Source organism: Anopheles stephensi, chromosome X, assembly GCF_013141755.1.
Source record: "Anopheles stephensi strain Indian chromosome X, UCI_ANSTEP_V1.0, whole genome shotgun sequence".
NCBI lineage: Eukaryota > Metazoa > Arthropoda > Insecta > Diptera > Culicidae > Anopheles > Anopheles stephensi.
The window spans coordinates 17,454,619-17,477,785 of NC_050201.1; the positions used below are offsets into that span (position 1 = coordinate 17,454,619).

The 23,167-nt window shown below is 41.1% G+C and overlaps 2 protein-coding genes across 6 annotated transcripts in view; one reads left to right on the forward strand and one right to left on the reverse strand.

Moving 5' to 3' along the window:
* LOC118512517 (dopamine receptor 2) overlaps positions 1-23,167 on the reverse strand; it is a 456,086-nt gene that overhangs the window by 257,060 nt on the left and 175,859 nt on the right. The gene's annotated exons all lie outside the window — the stretch shown is intronic.
* LOC118512427 (synaptic functional regulator FMR1) overlaps positions 1-23,167 on the forward strand; it is a 41,108-nt gene that overhangs the window by 4,324 nt on the left and 13,617 nt on the right. For 2 of the 4 annotated variants that reach the window (XM_036056864.1, XM_036056875.1), the window contains exon 7: positions 18,239-18,295. The exons of the other annotated variants lie outside the window; for them this stretch is intronic. In XM_036056864.1, coding sequence (XP_035912757.1) covers positions 18,239-18,295 — 57 coding nt within the window. The remainder of the gene's footprint in view (positions 1-18,238; positions 18,296-23,167) is intronic. 4 annotated transcript variants of the gene reach the window in all.

Below are 23,167 nucleotides of genomic sequence, written 5' to 3' on the forward strand. Positions count from 1 at the left end.
TGCTTCGTTAATCCAAAATATTCTTACGTTGCCCGTGGATCGATTGAATATTAGCTTTTGTGATTAGACTATTATACAATTACAGGTATTGTGATGAATTACAAAATTATGGGCGTTTTATTGTTCACGTTTGCAATACTCGATGGTTGTATCTAAATAGAGACAAATTTATTTGCCGCAGCCTGCTTGTTCGGATGGTTCGTTGTGCTGTTCAAGGGGGGACGTCTGCTCTGGTCGAATGCGTTTTGTGTTCTATCTATATTTACAATATTTCTTAATCCTATCCTATCTTATGCCTACACTAATACTGTTACAACCGTTCACAAACACGTATTATGGCATGCAACAAAATCGCATGCATTTAGGCGTAAACATGCCGACCACCTAAAATTCATTAATTTTACCTCGCATGCTTGTAATCCTTTTCGTGAAATAATTGCTAGCTTCATGCGTTTATTCCTAACCTTAGAACATGCTATGTACAAACTTTAATCTAACTTCCATCGTGTGCCATTTGTCGTTCTTGATTCGGTATAATACAGATTCTCACAGTTGGTCTTTTAATCTCATTGCCTTGAGCCGTACGTACTTTTACCACTCTTACTATGCCGTCACTACCAGGGTAAACCTCTGTTATTATCGCCAATGGCCATTTCATAGGTGCTACATTATCCTCTCTTAACAATACTACTGTTCCTGGCACAATTTTTGTCGCAATGCAATCCCATTTGTGTTTCCCATTCAATTGTTGCATATATTCTAAACGCCACCTTTCCCAGAAGTGTTGTAGTCGTTTTTGAACGAGGCGCCAATGGTTCACACGGTTTTCTGGTACATCCTTCAAATCAACCTCTACGACATGCTGGAGGTGCGAGCCAGTTAGGAAGTGTCCAGGGGTGAGTACTTCTGGATCTGTGGGATGATTAGAAAGAATCGTTAGAGGTCTTGAGTTAAGGCATGCTTCTACTTCCGATAGCAACGTTGTCATGTCTTCATAAGACATTGACGCATTTCCGATGACGCGAATCAAATGGTGCTTCATAGAACGCACTGCAGCCTCCCACAATCCGCCAAAATGTGGAGTCCGGGGTGGGATGAATTTCCACGATATCTGGTTCTCGGCACACCAAGATGAGATCTCCCTTCGGTCATCAGGAGAATTGAGCAGCTCGTATAGGCGGTGTAGCTCGTTCGCAGCTCCCCTGAAGTTCGTACCGTTGTCAGAGTATAACTCCGATACCAAGCCTCTTCTCGATACGAATCGCCTTAATGCAGCTAGGAACGCTGGTGTACTCAAATCCGACACGAGCTCGATGTGGACGGCACGCGTAATAAAACACACAAATACTGCAACGAAAGCCTTTATAGGGGCGGCCCTCCGCGATTGTGCCTTCACCCAAACAGGACCGCAATAATCGACGCCAGCTACAGAGAACGGTCTCGCCTCAGTCACTCTGTTTTTCGGAAGACTCGCCATCGGTTGAGTGACTGCCTTAGGTTTGCATCTGAAACAGCGCACGCATTGATGAAATACCTTTCTCACCACCGATCGTCCATCCAACAGCCAAAATCGTTGCCTTATTCTGGTAAGCATCATCTGTGGACCAGCATGCAGGTTTTTCCGGTGGTAGTACTCAGCTAACAGGATTGCCAACGGGTGTTTTTTCGGTATCACTATGGGCTGTTTGGCATCAGGTGATAGAGATGCATGTTGCAATCTGCCGTTTATCCGAATTAAACCATTGCTGTCGATGAATGGTTGGTACCCTCGAAGATGTGACGCTCGATGAACTGGTTTCTTGGCGTTTAAATCCTTCCATTCTCTATTAAACGAGTTACGTTGAGCCAATCGACACAATACCCATTCTGCCTGCTGCCGTTCTGCCGTTGAAAGGCCCTCACCAAACTTAGGCTGGACCTTTGAGCTGCTTACTCTCATTCGCAAAGCATGTATAAACCGCAAACAGTACCCAACTACCATGCGAAGTTTTGAGTATGATCCGTAACGGGTGAACAAATGGTCAATAAATCCTTCTTCATCCAGTGAAGAAAGTATTAACTCGTTGGAACGTTCTTCACCCGTCTCCAGAGTCTTAGACTCCGGTACTGTTGGCCAATTTTCTTCTGTCGATGCCAACCATTCTGGCCCCGACCACCATGATGTTGACTCCATAAACGTTGCAGGATCGCAGCCTCTAGACACCACATCGGCTGGATTCACCACTCCAGGCACATGTCTCCAGCTGGCTCCTTCCGTAAGGTTTTGAATCTTCGAAACCCGATTCGCAACAAATGTCTTCCACCGACTTGGAGGGGAATGAATCCAATGCCAAGTGGTCATCGAATCGGTCCACAGGAATGTAGGCTCATCGCGGCCAATTGCCTGTTTTACTTGCTCGTACAATCTGCTTGCCAGTAACGCGCCACAGAGCTCCAAACGTGCAATGGTCATCCTCTGAAATAACGGTGTCACCTTGGATTTTGAAATCATCAGTCGAACTAACACCTCTCCTCTGGTCGAGACACTTCGAACGTAGCAGCACGCACCGTAGCCTTTCTCTGATGCATCGCAGAACAGGTGATACTGCATCGATAACGTATCACTCTGAATAACTACCCGTGGAATGCGTACCTTTTCCAAGAGATGTAGCTGCATAAAAAATGACATCCAATCTCGAGCCAACTGTTCCGGGAGTTCTTCATCCCATGGCCAAGCGCGCTTATCTGTTCCCTTCAACATCCAAATTTGCTGCATAAAAAGCTTGGCCTTCATCTTAACCGGATCTATGAAGCCGAGTGGATCGTAGATACGTGCAATACATGCTAGCACCTGTCGTTTCGTGCATTTGCTCTCCTGTATCGGTAGCTTAACCTGGACTTGTAAAATATCCGATTCAGGTGTCCACAATAATCCAAGCGTCGAAATAGAGCTGGTCTCGGCTGCCAATTCATGCTGTGGGTTGGTTGCTCTTTGATCTTCCGGAATATCTTTCAGCGCTTCTGGGCAATTGGATGCCCACTTTCTTAAACTGAATCCTCCGCACGAAAGTAACTTATTTAACTGCCCGGCCATTTCTTGTGCATCACGTGTTGTCGTTGCACCGGACAGCAAATCATCGACGTAAAAATCTGCCTTGCATGCCATTGCCTTCGGAAACTTGGTGCCATGATCATCAAAGATTCGCTGCAGGGTTCGGATGGCTAAGAACGGAGCACAGGCCGTGCCGTATGTGACCGTGTTCAACTCGTACACTGCTATCGGCTCATTAGCATCGCTGCGCCACAAAATTCGTTGCAATGCCTTATCGCAGTCCTTCACGAGTATCTGACGATACATTTTTTCCACATCTGCCACTACAGCTACTAGTTTCATCCGAAATCGCAGCTGTATCGATACAACGTCGTCTTGTAGTTGCGGACCGGTTAATAGCACATCATTCAGGGACCGACCAGAAGTTGTTTTACATGATGCGTCGAATACAACTCTGCATTTAGTGGTGGTGCTGTCCGTTTTCCAAACCGCATGATGTGGAAGAAAGAAAGAAGGTCTTAAGTTATTTGTATCGATTTCTGCATACGTACCCAAATATGACATGTGTTTAAGATCAAGGTACTCTTTCATAAAGGCTTTGTAAGCGTCGTCGAGCCTGCAGTCCGATTTTCTTCGCCTTTCCATAGCCATGAACCTTTTCAGTGCAGTTTCTTTGGATTCTCCAAGTGTCTTCCAATCGAACCGTTTGAGCAGCTGAACCACGTATCTGCCTTCCTCGTTCTGGTATGTTGTTTCTTGGTAGCTGCGCTCGCATTGTTCCTCTTCCTTTGAGCGAATTCTTTCTGTTGGAAGGTCTTCCAGCATCACCAACCGCTTCATTGCCGTATCAAAACTATCGTCTTCAACAGCACAGCACGCAATATGGGCTTCATCAATACTTCCTTTAGGATGCTCAAACACAGTGCCACTAACTATCCATCCAAGATGAGTTTCGAGTAGCTTGGGTAAGTGGGGCGCGAGTTTGATCTGACCTTGCTTCAACATATCGGCAAACACTTCCGCCCCCAATAAAAGATCTATTGATCCAGGCTGGTAGAATGATGGATCTGCCAATTCCAATCCTGATGGAACATTCCAGCCTTCGACTTTCACGTATCTCGATGGGAAGTTAGCTGTTACCCTTGCCAGTACTAAAAAACTCCAGCCTCTTAACAAATGTGGTTGTTCTAGATTTGACAGTTGTCGAAACCAAATTGTTCGCGGTCAATGCAACGGTTCCCACTCCTGACAGCGGCTTGTGAACTCGTTCCTTCTTTAGTTTTAGCTGCTGAACCAATCTTTCGGACATAAAGTTAGACTGGGCTCCCATGTCCAGGAGGGCTCGTGCAGGAATCGTAGAACCATTAACCCCTTCTACCAAAATAAGAGCTGTTGACAACCAGACGGTTTTTTGTGGCTTCTCTACCTTGTCCTGAAGTGTCGCACTAATTGGCAGCGCTGATGTCTCTGAGCTTGTTGATACTGGAAACTCTCCCTGCTTGATACACAATAAAGTGTTATGCCTTCCATTGCAGTTTAAACATCTGCCATGCATTCTGCAAAATCGTATAGAATGTCCTCTTCTTAAGCAGCTGAAGCATAACCTAGCTTCCTTCGCAACCGTCTGCCTTTGGGACAAGTCCATGCTTCTGAATGAGGTGCACTTCGCCACATTATGATCAGCCTTGCAGACCGGACAGGTATTAGAGGCTGCCTTGGGAGTTTGTGCTGCACATGCTAAAAAGGTCGCACTTTCTTTCTTCTGACGCGCTGCTGCATAACTACGTGGTGATGAACTGCCGACCACCCTTGCCGGCCTTGTGTCTACAGCGTTCGTTGTGTGTGTGGTGCAGCTACTTAGTATTTTCACTCGTTTCTCGCAGAACTCAATCATACGTTTATACGTGTCTGCCTCATGATCGGCAGAATATTGTTCCCAGGCCATCAAAGAAGCAGAATCTAGCTTGTAGAGAATCAAACTTGTAAGCGGAGTGTCCCATTGATTTACCGGCTCATTCAACCTCTCCATCCCTCGTACCAGCCGCCTGGTCTCATTTACAAGACGTGCCAACTCCTCAGCGCTTGACCCGTTCATAGACTCCAGTTGGTAAAGTGCCTTGAAATATTCTCGTTTTATTCTCTTAGAATCATCAAAACGCTGTAGCAATGATTTCCATGTTGACTCGTAGTTTTCTGCTACTAACTGCGTATGATCGTATGGTGTTGCTGCACTTCCCTTCAACGCCGTCAACAGATACTGCAGTTTTGTTACATCTGGGAGTTCTATCACTTCATGAACCATAGAGGTAAAACGATCTTTAAAAGTGAGCCATTTCGTTGCATCGCCGTCGAATGAAGGCAGATTGATTTCGGGAAGTCGTAATGGTGTATGCGTCACTGATGTTTGAAACGTACTGCTAGCCACAAGATTTGTTGCATCTACTCGTTGTTGTGCGCACAAAAAACCCTTCACCTTCATATATTTTGTCATGAATGTCCTTTGATCATTCCACATTTCGTCTTCGACGCTTGACTCTTCGATGAGTAACTGTGCTCGAGCATCTGTAAATGCATTTTTCACTTCCTCTAACTGTTCTAATTGCACTGGGACCTGGTCACTATCTCTGGCTGGATCGTAATTGTTCACAAACTCTTCGTAAATGTCAATGCTACGCAAACTATCGCGATATAAGCGCTGCAGCTGCTGTAATTGTTTCTGTTGCTTGTCCCCTGCAGGCATTTTAAATATTTTTCACTTCCTTCACTGATGAACCCTGTCGTACTCTCAAAGCTGTTCACTCTGACGCGTTGCGTTGTAAGGTTAACGTACTTAGTTCTTTCGCACTAATACCACTATCAAGCCACGTGTTGACCACACACTGAATTCTATAATTTGAACCTTGCTATCGGCACAACATCAATCTCTGCAAGCAAGCTTGTTCCACACTTCACGGATAAAGCTTCAAAAATTGCCACTACCGCCGTTCCTGCCTAATCACCGTGGGTTAGTTGCAATGGCTGCTTCTATCCTTATCGAAGAACTTGCTACGGCACCGAACTGTTCATCGATGAACTTTCCTTCCAGCGTACGAAACACTACACTAATACCACTGCTGTAAACACACTAAACCTTGTGCAATGTCCGTCCTTGATAGTTCACTAGTTCACCGACAAATCGAAAGGTCAACACCCTGAACCCACGCTTAGTTAAGTCCGCGTGCAATTACTTATCTGCATTCGAACAAATTACTATGTGAAACTTAAACAAATCACAAATTCCCCTTGAAAACAAATAAAAACACTGTCGTTCTCCGTCCTTACACCTTCGCTGGTTACAACTGACACAAAGTTCTTACGAGCGCAAGCGCAAATTGTTCACAACAACACCAGGACGATAAACACTATAACTTTGCACAAAACCAACGTAACTTAAACAACAATAGGAACGGTAACTAACAGGAACTATCCGGTTCGAAGGACCAAATGTTCGGATGGTTCGTTGTGCTGTTCAAGGGGGGACGTCTGCTCTGGTCGAATGCGTTTTGGGTTCTATCTATATTTACAATATTTCTTAATCCTATCCTATCTTATGCCTACACTAATACTGTTACAACCGTTCACAAACACGTATTATGGCATGCAACAAAATCGCATGCATTTAGGCGTAAACACTGCTTATAACCTCCCAAGTGGCTCCGTATTGTCTCGCAAATTTACCAGTGAGATGATCGGTTTTAGCCGCTGCGTCGGTTACCGTAGCTATAAATTATGAACCAAGAGGATATTTTCCTCTATTCTTTGGGATAATAATTCCGTACTCGTGATCTTACTCGTGATTTGCTGTCATCAGTAATTTTTTTTGATCCTCCGGAGTTTGCATGGCTGGCAGCGTTGTAACTAGTATCACTTGCGTGCGGATGGATGCTTTTATTGTTTTATTATTGCTGTCTAGTTTTCAAGACATGAAGATGATTGAATTTGTAATTATCGATATTTTTAAAAACGGGTTTGTCTATATAACCGACGCGTATATTTAAATTATGTAATAAAACGATTCCCATGCACCCAAATAGTCATTCTGGACGATATTAGGCACCATCCTAGTGATAGTTCGAATATATATTTTTTATTTTAGAAGATGTTTATGTAGCCTAGTACTTTTGGTACATACCTGGATTATCTTAGTCTGCACAAATTGATAATAATTAAATACAATAAAGATAACCCGAAAAACTCAACAATCCATCACTTGCACCCATCACAACTCTCGTTCGCCATTGCTCTCTCCTGTCATGGCATCTGAACTTGGGAATATAAAGCAGCGTTCGTAAAATTGTCCATACTTGCACTATACATTTAAGCTTTCTCTTGTTTAATCTATAGGCTTCTATAGATAGGGGCCCTATCTCCAAGTCATGTTTCCAATTATACTCATTTGCGAATTTTCAAGAATCACTTCAGTTCACTTTCTCCTCGTCGCCAATATGTGACATCTGTTCCTTTAGACGTACTGGACTAGACTGATGTATTGCAAGACAAGTTACAATGTTTGCTTACACACACAAGTTTGCGACACATATTCTTAAAGTTATATTATCGTAACACGCATACACAACATCCATATCCATCTTTATTTGCTTTGAATTCATATATCGTTATTTTTTATTATTTTTTTAGAATGCAAAACGGTTATCGGTCTCTGGCAAATTTCTCTTCGAGTTGTACTCATCTTCAGCACAAACTTCGTTCACCGAGATTCGCTCGCTGCGAACACTCAGTAGGTTTTCTCATCGCCTTAAAATTAACGCTTGCTTCAAATTAAAAACACCGGTTGAATGAATATCGAAGCAAGCGTGTTTTTAAGTGGAAAAGAACTCATTCTGAAGTTAGTGTCGATTGAATCCCGGCGAACGAAGTTTGTACTGAGGGCGACTATGTAACATATACAATTTGAAAGATCATGTACTGCAAAAATAAAATCGGGTTTTCGTATTTTTTTTTGCTTATAGTGTGATTTTGTGATGCCATGATATGATTTTTTTTTAAATGTTTGTGCTTTTGGGACGTTTTTACATGTTGCCTGACTTTCTGTATAGAGAATTGAGTTTTTGATTTGGTTGGTGTACGCTATTGCTAGAGCTTTTGCTATTAACGGATCGACCCGAAACACTTCAGGTCGCTTACGGATGGCTCAACCCCTAATGATAATTTCCGTAGCTGGCGATTCTGTCTGACCCACAGCTATATTCTTTGTCCTGTTAACTATGCTCCTTAATATGTCCACCATCATTATCTTCTCGTGATCTGATGCCAAACCGTACGAAAAAACGTTGGTGTGCCTTCGCTTAGGCTTAGGTAAATTCATCTTCTGGGAGTGAAGAGCATGCTCTTCTGTCAACACTAGCCGTCGATACTGCGTTGTTTTTCTCTCTTAATCTATAATTTATTCATACAAATTTTGGTTTCTTGTGCTGCTATCAATGTTAGATAGATGTTGCTTGCTTTCTGTTCAGATGTTTGCTTTTTTATCAATATTTTTAAAATGTCAAAACTTGATAAGTTTCTTTAAAAAAAGAATTTATTTTGCGTAGACCTCCCTGTCATATTATAGTATTTGCACCTCACGGATAACATTAAGTCTATTGTATGTTACTATGATGAAGTCGGTTGTAACTATGAGCACTTCTATTGACCAGTGTCTTTCTTAGCAGGGTCGGTTGAAACATGCGTCGCTTCTATATTGTCTCGCTTCTTCCCACAATATTCTGCCTTTGCACAGTAGGTTGTTTACTATCCCCATAATCATTAGTATGTTTAAAAATTACCTGTTATTATGGCATTTTTAAAATTTTGCTGCTGATGGTACACATAACAGAGGAAATGAAGGGAGTTTTGCACTGATGGTTGATGAAGACGAGATTGGAGTATATGAAGGTAACGGGAGCATCTTGCCCGATTCTATATTCAAACCGTATAAGCTGTATATTTAAAAATAATACGGAGTTGAGATGACGGATGCGAACGGAGTTGCCGAAGAGCTCTTGATCTGTCGCTGTGAAGTGAAAGAAGGGTAGAATCCTCCCAAGTAGGGGTATTGTTTAATGCCAACCTTACTTTCCAAAAAACTCCAGGCACAATAGTATAACGAATTGGCATATGGTGATTTTGGTGGCCATTGTGCGATGGAAATGAAGCGAGGGACCTCATTGCGTCACCATTCTTGGGAGGCGCGTGCTGAGTCCTGTTGGAATGTCCAAGTTCTTCGGCCAAAATGTGTGCGTGCACAGGGCTTCAGAGCCTCCAAAATATTTTCGCAATAGATTTGCACATTTATTTTGACCCCACTGTCGATGAATACGAACGGTAAGCGACCATCGGCGGTCATGGCGGCCCAAACCATCACGATGGCTGACTTTTGAGTTCTGGTTGCCAACCAAAGTTGCAAAATTTCAGCTGACCTCTGTGGCAAGTAAACTCGATCATTTTGTTTGTTCACAAACCGTTGATTTACAAATGATTTCTCATCAGAGAAAATCAAATTCGGCAATTTATCACTTTCGGCCAAACGAAGCAACTCTTTTGGCTCTTGTGAGTCTAATTTTTTTTGTGCATCGGTGAGATCTTGCTCTTTTTGGATCTTCAAAGGCTTTAGTCCAAGCTGGCCATATTGCGATATGTTAAGCTCACGAGCCATTTGTCGGCCACTGCGACGCGAATGTCGTTCAAGCCGCTTCTTCATTTTCGGAACCATATCCGGCGATGTTGCTCATTTTGTTCGTCCACTTCCTTGATGCCAGGCTACGCTACCAGTATCACAAACTCCATCACGAATAATTAATTTCTTTCATAAATTAAGTCGAACAATAAAACGCTCTGGTGCGCTTGTAAATAATAAGGTAAATGTACCAGTTTTCGGCACGTGCAGCTGTTCAGAAAAATACAAGTATAATCATAAAATTCAATCGTTTTGATTGAAGGTGGTAATATTTTGGTTATAGTTATAGTATATAGTTATACATCAAAGAATGTTTTAGCATACTTGAATTATTGACCAAAAGAAATATTAGCAAATATGCAAACATTGGTTATGCTCCTATTTTCGACAGAATGCTCTTATTTTCGGCAGGCTGTGTTCCTATTTTCGGCATCGCGAATACACGATTTAAAACACTAGATATGGTGTAATTAAAAAATTTTTTTTATTTTTTTATTTATTATGACGGCTTGAAACCGTATTGTCAAATAAAGAAAAGTATTTTAAATAATTTTCTACTCTTACTTTGCTCAAATTCTTGATGGAAAGTATTTTATATATTATTTATTTATTAAATATGATGGTCCGATGGCTTATTGTCACCATCGCATGTGGTGACTGTGAATTAAATTCACGAAAAACAAACAATTAAACAAAATTAACTAGGCATTTCCTCCTAGTTATTTGCCATATCCCGGGCATGCTCGGTTGTGACGGAAGATGGATGGTTGTTGTCCATTTCTATTGTGTGTGTGTATATGTATGTTGTGTTTTTTTGGTCTGAATCTATTGTTGTCGAATTCAAAAGCGAACGGCGAATTCCATCTCGCAACAGCAGGAGTTGGAAACTCCCGAACCCAACGACAACACAGGTGGACCCGCTGTATCAAAGCTGGACTGACTTGCAGCACACTGCTACAGACAGGCCAACACTTCTCTAATTTCTGTAACCGTTCCTCTGCCGATGACCTCGACTGCGCTCAACAAGGAGGATCTTGCGGTTTCATACTCCTCGCAGGACCACAGAAGGTGATCCAAGTCGTGAAATCCGTCACAGCAGCCACACACCTTCGTCTGAGCCAGAGTTATACGCTGCAGATGAGCGTTCAACGCGAAATGATTCGAAATAAGTCGAGACATCATGCGTATGAATGCCCGGTCTACAGAGAGCCCACCGAACCAAGGCCGCCGGGACACTTGCGGAGAGATCGAGAAAAGGAATCGCCCGAGATCATCCGCCTCCCACATGCTCTGCCAGCGAGACAGGAAAAGTGGCTGTGGTAGACGAAGAAACTCTCGGGCCGAGATCCGACGGTCGTAAAAGACGCCTTGTTGGACGCCTGTTTTGGCCAGTGGTTCTGTCTTCTCGTTGCCGGGAATTCCACAATGAGAAGGGACCCAAATTAGCGAAATCCTGAACGCCTTGTCGAACATTGAGCCAAGCAGTTCATGATTTTGATGGTAAGGCAATCCTGACTCTTAACAGTCTTCGGGGATCTTAGTGCTTCAATAGCGCTAAGGCTATCTGTGAAGATGAAGTACTGATCCGAAGGTCTCGCTGCTATCATCAATAGTGCGTACAAGATTGCGGTTAGTTCTGCGGTGTAAAAAAACACCGAAGCCGGTGCCCTCCTTAGAGGACGATCCATCAGTGTAATACTGGCATATTTGGTCTACCATACCTATCCCTGAAAATGCCCGGAACTACCATCGGGAAAAGATCATTCGGTATGGTCTTAATTTCCTCGTGCAACGAGGAATCTGTTGTTAAAAGGTAGGTCTCAGGAAGGGCAGCACGGTTTAATGCCTGTGGAGTGCTAGGATGCACTTGTGGGGCAACAAAATCTTCGTAAATTTTCAAGATTTTGCTCTTAGAAGCTAAGGGATTTGATACTGAAGAACGGACTAGAAGGCGAAGCGACAGCATTTCAAAACGAAGTTTTAGCGGCATCACTCCGGTCATCACTTCTAGGGACATGTTGTGTGTTGATTTCATGCTCCCTAGTGCGAGTCTAAGACAACGATACTGTAGCCTCTCCAGTTTGAGGATATGCGTGTTGGATGCCCAATGGAAGCATATGCTTCCATATTCCAACACGGATAGTACCGTTGTCTTATACAGTTGCAGGACGTCTGTTGGATGTGCGCCCCACCAGAATCCTGTGACTGTCCTTAGAAAGTTGATTCTTTTGCTGCATTTTTGCACCAGATGGGTGATATGTGTACTCCAGGTTAGCCTTGAGTTGAACCAAACACCAAGGTACCTAAAATTGTCGGTAGTTGATATCTTTTCACCGTACAAAAAGACATCAATTTTCGGGTCAAATAGTCTTTTCTCTCTGGAAATGCCTAGTTATTTTTGTTAATTGTTTTTTTTTTACGTGAATATAATTCACAGTCACCACATGCGGTGGTGACAATACGGCATCGGACCGTAATACTCAATAAATAAATAAATAATAGTCTTTTCTCTCTGTTTTTGTCATGTCGCTAAAAGGGGAAAAGACTACCATCTCAGTTTTCGTTGTAGAGAACTTGATACCAAGGTTTTCACGTTTTCAGACCACTCGGCAAGGTTGTCCAAAGTGGTTTGTAAAGCCAGTTGTATTTCGGTGGCGTCCCTGCTTGCAAATGATATGATGCCGTCGTCTGCTAATTGTCTAATGCTGCAGTTAGGAGCTAGGCAAGAATCTATTACGCTAACATAGAAGTTATATAGCAGGGAGCTCAAGCAGGACCCTTGTGCTAGTCCATGGAAACTGGTCTGCTTTAGCTGAACATGACCATTGTTGAAATTCATAGCTTTCTCCGACAAAAGGCTGAACAGAAAGTTATTCAACTTTGGACCCAGCCTCACATTTTCTAGTTTTTGACTCAGCTTGTATGGTGATACTGAGTCAAATGCCCCCTGTATATCCAGGAAAATAGACCCCATGTTCTGCTTGCGTGCACGAGCAAGCTCTATTTCTGTAACCAGAAGGGCTAAGCAGTCATTAGTACCCCTGGCTTTACGAAAACCAAACTGGGTATTCGAGAGAAGGTTGTTTGATTCCAACCATTTTTCTAACCGGAAAAGAATCATCCTTTCAAGGAGTTTCCTCAGACACGACAGTAACGATATTGGCCGATACGAATCGTGTCTTGATGGCGGTTTGCCAGGCTTCAAGATAGTGACAACTTTACTTCTCTCCACTCTTGCGGGACGCTGTTGACCTCCAACATATTGTTGAAGATGCTTAACAGACGTTTCCTCCCTACGTCGGGAAGATTTTGAAGCAATTTGCTGCCAATCTGACCTAGACCTGGGGAGGAATTTTTGCTTGACATGCTGATTTGCAAGTGATAGCTCTACCATTGTGAACGGTGAATCCATTCTAGGGTCACTACTAGGCGCATGTTGTTTGAAGTTATGCGCAGGAACGACATTGGGACAAAACTTGTGGGCGAATTGATACAGCCACTCGCCAGAAAAGCTTTCGCTCTCATTGATGTTGTTGCTGTTTCGCATCCTTCTGGCCATTCTCCAAAGCAAATTAAGTGAAGTGGCGGGGTCTAGATTATTGACGTATCTACGCCAATAACCCTTTTTCTTCGCCTTCAACAGGTTTTTGCACGTTCTTTCTAGTCCTTTATATTTTTCATATAAGGACCTCGAGCCCGTGTCCCGGAAGGCTTTAAATGCCTCACGCTTCTTTGTGAAAGCCGCTTGGCAATCCTTGTCCCACCAAGGAGTGGGAGGTTTTTTAAATGTCCTTGCTTGGTGGGAGCGCCTTGTTTGGGCCTCAAGGGCGCACTTGTTTATTAATGAAGCAAGTTTTTCGTGCTCCTTGACAGGAGACATATCTTCCAAGTCAAGTGAAAGCGAAGCGGCTATTAATTCACCGTATCTCGTCCAGTTGATGTTCCTGGTTAAGTCACATTTAACGGGTGTTCCTTCTACTGAACATCCTCCCTTGATGTAGGAAATTTCTATCGGCAAGTCTGCCGATAGGGTCCTGGATCACCTTCTAACTAAAATCCAGGGCCATTGCTGATGGACATAGAGACAGGTCTAGTGCACTCGCCCTACTTTGAGGAGTCTGCCTCCTGACACCTCCGGTGGTTGCCTTTCCTGAGTTGAGAATAGAAAAACCAAATCTGTCGCAGATATCTCGGATGATGGGTGCGAATGTCATCCTTATCGCACCCCCAGTCGACCTCATGGGAGTTAAAGTCTCCCAGGATCAAAAGCGGTTCAGGCAAGACCGCTGCTAAATTTCCAAGATCCTCTTTGAACTTTTCAAATTTTTCTTTTCGATTATTGGCTATTGGGGGGATATAAACGGATGCAATTGTCACGTGAAGAACGCCCAGTTTTGCCTGAACTGCGACAGTTTCTATCATTTCTTGTCTAGGGGTAGTTTTACAGAGGGCAAACGCATCGCAGTTGTGTTCGCCCACTTATACTTTAAAGGAATTTAGCAAGCAAATTCCTACTGTTCCACTGTATGATAGTAGCCGTAGGAGCCATTAACCATCCAAACGGACCATCATACTTAAGCATGGCCATTGAGCCAGCCACTGTTTGATCATTCACTCACCTTCAGGAAAGGAAGGGCCCAAGTAGCGATCATATGCAGATGCTGCGGGAGGTTAAGGATCAAGAGATGCTCGGGATGCAGATGCAGATGCTCGGGAAGCCCTTGGGCTCAGTCGGAAAAGCTAGGTTTTCCAAAGGAGCTTCGGCCCGAGGTGATCGCTTCGTCTTGGGCTGCTTCCTGGCAATTTATGGGGCGGGAGTTTTGGGATCAGCGTTGCGTTTCGGGACAGGTGGAGAAACTTTAGCGTGGCGCTGTGGTGCTAAAGGTTTGTTTTTTGTCTTTAAGACTTTTCGTTGTACCTTTTTATAAGGTACTCTCAGTACTTTTACCGATCTCAATGGCACCTGTTCGAGTGCAGTCGGATTGGCCTCGCCATTTGCAGCTGTGTTATCCAGCACTGCAAATGGGTTCGACGCGATCGCTCCTTTTAGAGCGTAGCTGTTAGAGCCGCGTGCCCTCTCGGCTACCGTTTTGGTGTGCTCCCTTTGCAGTTTCCGGTTCACAGGGCACAATGCAAGCTCATGCCACACCTCCCGACAATGCGAACATTTCTGGGGGCTTTGTACTCCTCGGTAGCGTGAGCTCCTCTGCATTTACCGCTGCAATTCTTGCGAGTTCAAAACGGATCGGCATGCCCAATCCGGCAGCACTTCGAACAGGTGGCCACCCTTGGCACTTTTGGTCGGTTGATGGGTATCCTTCTATGGGAGGCCTTCTAGGATGAGGGCCTGCGGAAGTACCGTTCCCTCAAACATAATACGGAGGGAGGAGGTCGGAATATATTTGTTTTCGTCCTTTGATGAGGGATCTAGCTTGAAGAGCTTTTTCACTTCAAGAACTTTAACCCTTGGGACAATACGGCATCGGACCGTAATACTTAATAAATAAATAAATAAAATAACTTTAACCCTTGGGGTATCTGGTGCTTGAAATGCACCAACCCAATGATTCAAAATATCCTCCTCCGGATAATCGAAGTCCTCGATTTCGCTGGTTACTTCAACCAGACTACCGGGAATATAAACCCGGTAGTGCTCTGTAAAATCTGGATTAGGCGCAATGACGTTTGCTTGTGCCCGGTCCTTTGCGGTGACTCTGATCTTGTTCGGGCGCATGCGAAATACATCGGCAACGCCCGGGTATTTCTTAAACAGCTGTGCCGCGATCGTCCTTACATCGAGCTGTTTTGATCGCGACATGAAAATAACAAAAAACATGAAAATAACCTCCCATGACGGCGGGTAAGCACGTGCTCGGTGCTCTGATAGCTGCTCGCTATTAAGGATCAGCTGGGCATTGCTTGCCAGCCTTCGATGTTGAAGGCCTCTCTTCCAGGGCCACTTTTTTCTACATATATATATATATATATATATATATATATATATATATATATATATATATATATATATATATATATATATATATATATATATATATATATACCTGTTAACAGTTACTGTCGAATCGCTCACCGTTTGCTTCTACTCACGAGCTGCTTGCTTCGATTTGCATGTGCCCTTACCATCGAATGCGCGACATAACGACCGAATCACATGCCGTTACCATGGAATCTCGTGCCAATATACATGGATTTTTTATTGCTCCTGTATGAGGCATTTGATGTAAAGTATAGCCCGGTTGCTATGAAACAATATGTAAAACAAATGCAAAATAGTTTGAAATATTGCTTTCTATTGCTTTTAGTATTTAAAACTATCCTTGAGTTTTAGCTATAGGACATAATCATTTGTTTAGAAACAACAGAAACAGCAAATTTAAAATGTACTAACATTTCCTAAACCATAGCTACCGGCACGTGATTCCATAGTAACGGCATGCGATTCGACCATAGTGTCGCGCATTCGATGGTAATGGCATGTGAATCACAGTAGGCAGCTCGTGAGTCGAAGCAAACAGTGAGCGATTCGGCTGTAACTGTAAACAGGTGTATATATATACAGTTATATATATATATATATATATATATATATATATATATATATATATATATATATATATATATATATATATATATATATATATATATATATATATATATATATATATATATATATATATATATATATATTTTATTCGTAAAGAACGGCCTGGCCGTATTGCTTAAAGCTAAATTACAAATAATATTACAATTCACGATGGTTTGGAAACATTTCCTTCTCCAAACCGTGAAAGGGCACCTTATCCCGGGTGAGCTCGGTTGTATATACAGTTATATATGGTTGATAAAAAAAATCTCCTCTACATCAACCACTGTGTTTCAGTTCTAAAAAGAGACTGCTTGTTCTGGCTTGTTTTTCCCTAAACAAGGCCTAACTCAAGGAACGCTATTAGTATGAGTGAAAGGTAAAACGAATATTCCCTTTCACTTCTTTTCGTAAAGGCTGCATCGTCATCTTCTCCGCAATCGCGATCGCGTTTGGTGTTGGGGGAGCAGCGATGACACTTCCGGTTGCTGTTGGATGGGGGACTCGTTGTGCATCGTCTTGCTTGAAGATCATGCTGTGTACCCGGATGAGGTGTAGCAAACCCTTTTTCGACTAAACAGGGCTGGGGTTCGTCTGGGCGGATGTTTTGAAGATCAAACTTCCGACTACTGCTGGTGCTGCGTCGGTGCGTGTAACGTAACTATATGTATAGTTACTATATATATATATATATATATATATATATATATATATATATATATATATATATATATATATTATTGTGAAATCCGGGTATCGCATAATTTTAACTACTGTCTGTAGTCGATAGGTTACTTAAAGCAGGGTGACTGGTCCTGCGCTCAAGCCCCCAGAGGTACCTCTGGAGGGCCTTGTGGCAGTTAGGTTTAAAGTCTGGTTACCCTCCCGACGTACATGCAGACCATTTGCCTGGTCTGCCCACCCCCCTCCTGTTTAGCCTTGCTCCACCATCCGCCAAAGGGGTTGGGACAGGTCCGTGTACCAAAGCTTGGATATGTGGTGGGGAAAGTTACCGCTCTGTACGACGAGGACGTGACGGAATAGGAGTTGGGTAGGAGAGCCTGTGTGACCCGGAAAGTCTCGGATCCTACCCCATTAACATATGAATGAGAATAGGATTATTTTATTGTATTAAATGGTTTGGTCATACTTTTATGGGAGCACCAAAAAGATATTTAAAATCGATTTCTCGTTTTATGCAATGTTAGAAATGTTTTGCTAACATTTATATATTTATAATTTTATTGTGACGGCTTGACGCCGTATTGACATGTTTTGCCAACATCTGAAACCAGATTTTACAACAAAAAACTCATCTGTTAAAAATTTAAACTGGTTATGATCAGTTTTACCATTTCAAAACATCAAATGGTTCTATTCTATTGTCCGTCAGTGTATGTTAGTATAATTAAAATATGATTTTAATTCATTTCACCATCATTTTTACCAGTGAATATTTCCTAATATCTTAAAGATTTTTTTTATAGTTGACCGTCTCATTTTTTTTGAATATTTATAATCATTTGTTTGTTGTAACTGTCTCTTAAGAAAACTGGAAGTAGGTTCCACCATTTGGTGGACATAGGAGGAGTTGACATGAAAAAGCTGTATAAGTTTATTATTTCAAGAACCTGCTACCATATACACAGGAAAGGGTTTTTTCAAATTTATTTTATTTTTTACCTACATTGTTTCTGAGACGCTTTGGTATGCGTTCCTACATCGTCTGTTTTTTCTGTTTTTTTTTGTAAGAACTGACTTTTTTTGCATATTGTTATATTATAAAACATGTAGTTTTTTGTTTCTCATAGATTTATAAATGCGAATTAAATGTGAATTAAAATGGCTAAAGATCAATCAATGTTAATGATCCTTTTTTTGCTTCCAGGCAATATAATAACAATCAGAGAATATCTGCCTTTATGGGACAATGTATGAGTGAAAGGTAAACAATACCAAACACGATGTCCTATATTACAAGAATCCTTTCTATTGTTCAGTTGCGATAATTGATATTTTATGTTTCAGTGATAATTATGTTATGTTTACGAAACAATATCCCTTTCACTGCTCTTGCTTTGCTTGTTTATTTTTTTTGCTTATGATTGTGATGAGAAAAAAAAAACAAATTATTAGCATATTATTTATAACGTTAAGGAAGATATGATTAGAAGTCATGGCTATTTGATTTTATGTTGCTCATCTCATCACCATACTAATAGAACTCGATATTATTTTCTTATTGTGAAAATAGACATCCCGTGGCATTCTACAAGAGCAATTGTTGCGCTAAACTTGCACGGTTAAGTTAAAGAATACAAAATAATAATCAGACCCGTCTAAGTGTTTTCGAGTTATTAATTTTTATGTAATTTTCCAATGTGATTTTTAAATTGCCTTATCGTTTATTTTTTAGCAATCCTAGGAACCACTGTTATATTTTATTACGACGTATTTATCCTACAAAGTGTTTGCAGTTTTGAAATTCAATCGTGAACGAAATTCTTGTAGTTGATTACAGTATAATTTTGTACATAACATATTTTGGTGCAAATTGAAGACTATAATCTTTATATGCACTTTTTAATTTTGCATTCAGAGGTTTATCTTCAATGTAAGTGAGCTTTTTTACTTTAAATATATGATTGTTGATTAATTATATGAATGAGAAACTGAATAAGCAATACGGCCAAGTTGTCAATAATGAGTATAAAAAAAATTAAAAGGATTAATTTTATGAGAACTGTTTATGAATGCACCCAAGCCTATTTTATAGTGTGACGGTTTCTAGTGAACTGAATGGTTTTAACGTTTATGTAACATTTTATTTAATATGTATCTACAACGTGCGTCAGATCAAGCGAACGCAATCGCGAAAACACCAGAAATTCATAACAAGAGTTTTTATTTTGAATATTTTATTAATTATTTCATTGCTTCGTCGTTTCATAGACTGCTCTATGACATATAACACGCATTAGGGAATAGCACTGAATCTTATCCGGCCAATTTAATATATATTTTTTTGTTCATAAGGAACGGCCTGGCCGTATTGATAATTTTATTACTACAACTGGAATAAAATTTCAACATCTTCTTTACTGTTACTGCAATATCGTGCGAAATAGTTATAGATTACCGTGCTGTACGTTTTTCTCTGCTCTACAAGGCACGAACTTTACTGGAAGCAAATTATAGCCGTTGCGTATAAATTCTTTTATCTTCTTGTGTCTGCTGCATATAAGTTCATATTCGGAACTGCAGTTCATTCTTTTTAGATATATTTCATTAATTCGGTTTGATTACTGACACTGTTTCTCAATATGTTATTTTTTTTTAAATCCAATAGATTATTGATAGGGTGAAATGTGGTGGTTGACATTATTGTTATTTTTCTTTAAACTAATCATTTTCTGTTTTAAACTGTTTGTTGATTAACTATAACAATTTTGGACCTGTACTGTGTTTTTAAATTAGAAATAATATATGCGTTTTTGTTGTTTTGGACGCTCCCATCAAAATAGTCCTGTTAAAGAGTGGATATTGGACTAATGTATTTTACAATAATCGTGAAACTAAAGATAATTTATTAGTTTTTTTGGCGAATAGCTAATGTTACTCGTGCAGTTTACGGTTTGCATTAAATTTTCGCATGTTGTTCTATGCCTGCACGTTTTTTTTCATTTTATTTAATTCATATACAACAAATACAACATAATTATAAATCATTCTGCCTAACAATTCCGTAATATGTTCAACTCCAGTCTGACGTGTTTATTCCCATGCCATGCATGCATGCTGAAAATAATGTGAATAAAATAAAAGGAAAGGGTTGCAAATGGGATAATTGAAAATTGCGCTAAGTTAAAAGTAAAATAAAAATTACAATAAGTTAAAAGTAAACAAATGGTAAACCATAGTTCCAAATATCATTCATCAAATATGACGAGATTCATTGACTAGTCGAGTCGTAGAGTCATTATCCTAATGCTAGTATATAAATAAATTATTGAAATAGCCAAGTACAGGGAGAATAAAACCAAGTATGTGATTGTGATGTTGTTCTTAGAATGTTGATCTCAAGAATCCTATCTCTCTCTCTAAATTATAAAATGAAATGAAAAGTTTACATGGTTTAAAAATGTGGTCAAAACGGTTCATTCATTTGAGTCATGAGATTAATTTGACTTAGAGCAATGTTCGTCGAACTCCCTCAAGTTCGAACAGTGTGTCAGGTCGATAAAGTTTGCCGTGCCCTGGTTTGTCGTGCCTTTATCTGTTTTTTTCTCATCTTGGAGATGGCAAATTTTTGTTGTTTATCATTAACGTGAGTAACACAATTCACCAGGTTTGACAGTTAGAAAGCTTACGAGATTACTATTAATTATCCAATATACAGTGGGCCCAAAAAGTATTGGTATACTTGAATATTATACCCTTTTCGGCTAATTCAGCGTGTTCTACGTTTGGTAAAAAAGCTAATGATCAAGTTTCATTAAAAAAATCATCGACACGGATATTTTGAATAAAATTGGCCATCTTATAAAAATCGTTCACAATTTGCTAAGGAACATTCAATACTGCAAGCGAATTTTTGGAAACGCGTCATATTTTCCGACGAAAGAAAATTTAACATTCTTGAGATGCTCGTTGTACGGTATGGCAAAAGAATGTACAGAACAGAACCCTCAAAACCTCGCACCATCTGTAAAACATAACATGTTGGAGGTTCTGTCATCGTTTGGGGGTTCATGAGTTCAACAGAAATAGGAAACCAGTAATACATTGAAGGAAACATGGACCACAAAATGTATTTTCTCATTTGGTTCCATTTGTGCATGTAGAATTAAAAGATTACGGTTTATTTTATTTATTTATTAATTAATGATGACGGACCCAAGCCGTATTGTCACCACCGCGTGTGGTGAATGTGAATTAAATTCACAAAAAAGAACAATTAAACAAATGGATCGTTCCGGTTGTCTATTGTAGAGTTGTGGTGTGGATCTGGACTGAAAAAAAACAAGCACAGTTATTTGGACAGTGCAAACATGATTTTTTCTGCGTGCAATGTTCTCCAAGTAGCCCAGCAATGGCACAGCCCATGATCGACGAAGTTAACAGCGAAATCTAAAGCGATCGGCGACGAAAAAAGCCTGCCTTATTTTTACGGCAGTATGAAAATAGCCCTCGCATACTATTACTCCTACAAACACATCACCCTTGGCACTACAAAAAAACACTTACAACACACACAACACAAAATATAACAAAAAGGAGTGGATGATATGGATCGGAAGGGAAATGGGGATACTTAATCAAAGGATAAGACCGTTGTCTCTGGAAAATCGGTAGATGAGCCTCATGTAGGCGAGGTCTTTGGTGGCCAACACTTCTCTAATTTCTGTACCCGATCCTCTGCCGATGATCTCGACTGCGTTCAACAAGGAGGATCTTGCGGTTTCATACTCCTCGCAGGACCACAGAAGGTGATCCAAGTCGTGAAATCCGTCACAGCAGCCACACACCTTCGTCTCTAGAGGTGCACACACACTAGAACCTGTCTCTAGAAGTGCTTTAAAATTTTCTTCGATCAAGGGATTTGATACTGAAGAACGGACTAGAAGGCGAAGCGACAGCATTTCAAAACGAAGTTTTAGCGGCATCACTCCGGTCATCACTTCTAGGGACATGTTATGTGTGGATTTCATGCTCCCTAGTGCGAGTCTAAGGCAACGATACTGTAGCCTCTCTAGTTTGAAGATATGCGTGTTGGATGCCCAATGGAAGCATATGCTTCCATATTCCAACACGGATAGTACCGTTGTCTTATACAGTTGCAGGACGTCTGTTGGATGTGCGCCCCACCAGAATTCTCTGACTGTCCTTAGAAAGTTGATTTTTTGCTGCATTTTTGCACCTGATGATGGTGATGTGTGAACTCCAGGTTAGCCTTGAGTTGAACCAAACACCAAGGTACCTAAAATTGTCGGTAGTTGACATCTTTTCACCGTACAAAAAGACATCAATTTTCGGGTCAAATAGTCTTTTCTCTCTGGAAATGCCTAGTTATTTTTGTTAATTGTTTTTTTTTTTGCGTGAATATAATTCACAGTCACCACATGCGGTGGTGACAATACGGCATCGGACCGTAATACTCAATAAATAAATAAATAATAGTCTTTTCTCTCTGTTTTTGTCATGTCGCTAAAAGGGGAAAAGACTACCATCTCAGTTTTCGTTGTAGAGAACTTTATACCAAGGTTTTCAGACCACTCGGCAAGGTTGTCCAGTGTGGTTTGTAAAGCCAGTTGTATTTCGGTGGCGTCCCTGCTTGCAAATGATATGATGCCGTCGTCTGCTAATTGTCTAATGCTGCAGTTCGGAGCTAGGCAAGAATCTATTACGCTAACATAGAAGTTATATAGCAGGGAGCTCAAGCAGGACCCTTGTGCTAGTCCATGGAAACTGGTCTGCTTTAGCTGAACATGACCATTGTTGAAATTCATAGCTTTCTCCGACAAAAGGTTGAACAGAAAGTTATTCAACTTTGGACCCAGCCCCACATTTTCTAGTTTTTGACTCAGCTTGTATGGTGAAACTGAGTCAAATGCCCCCTGTATATCCAGGAAAATAGATCCCATGTTCTACTTGCGTGCACGAGCAAGCTCTATTTCAGTAACCAGAAGGGCTATGTAGTCATTAGTAACCCTGGCTTTACGAATACCAAACTGGCTATTCGAGAGAAGGTTGTTCGATTCTTCTAACCAGAAAAGAATCATTCTTTCAAGGAGTTTCCTCAGACACGACAGTAACG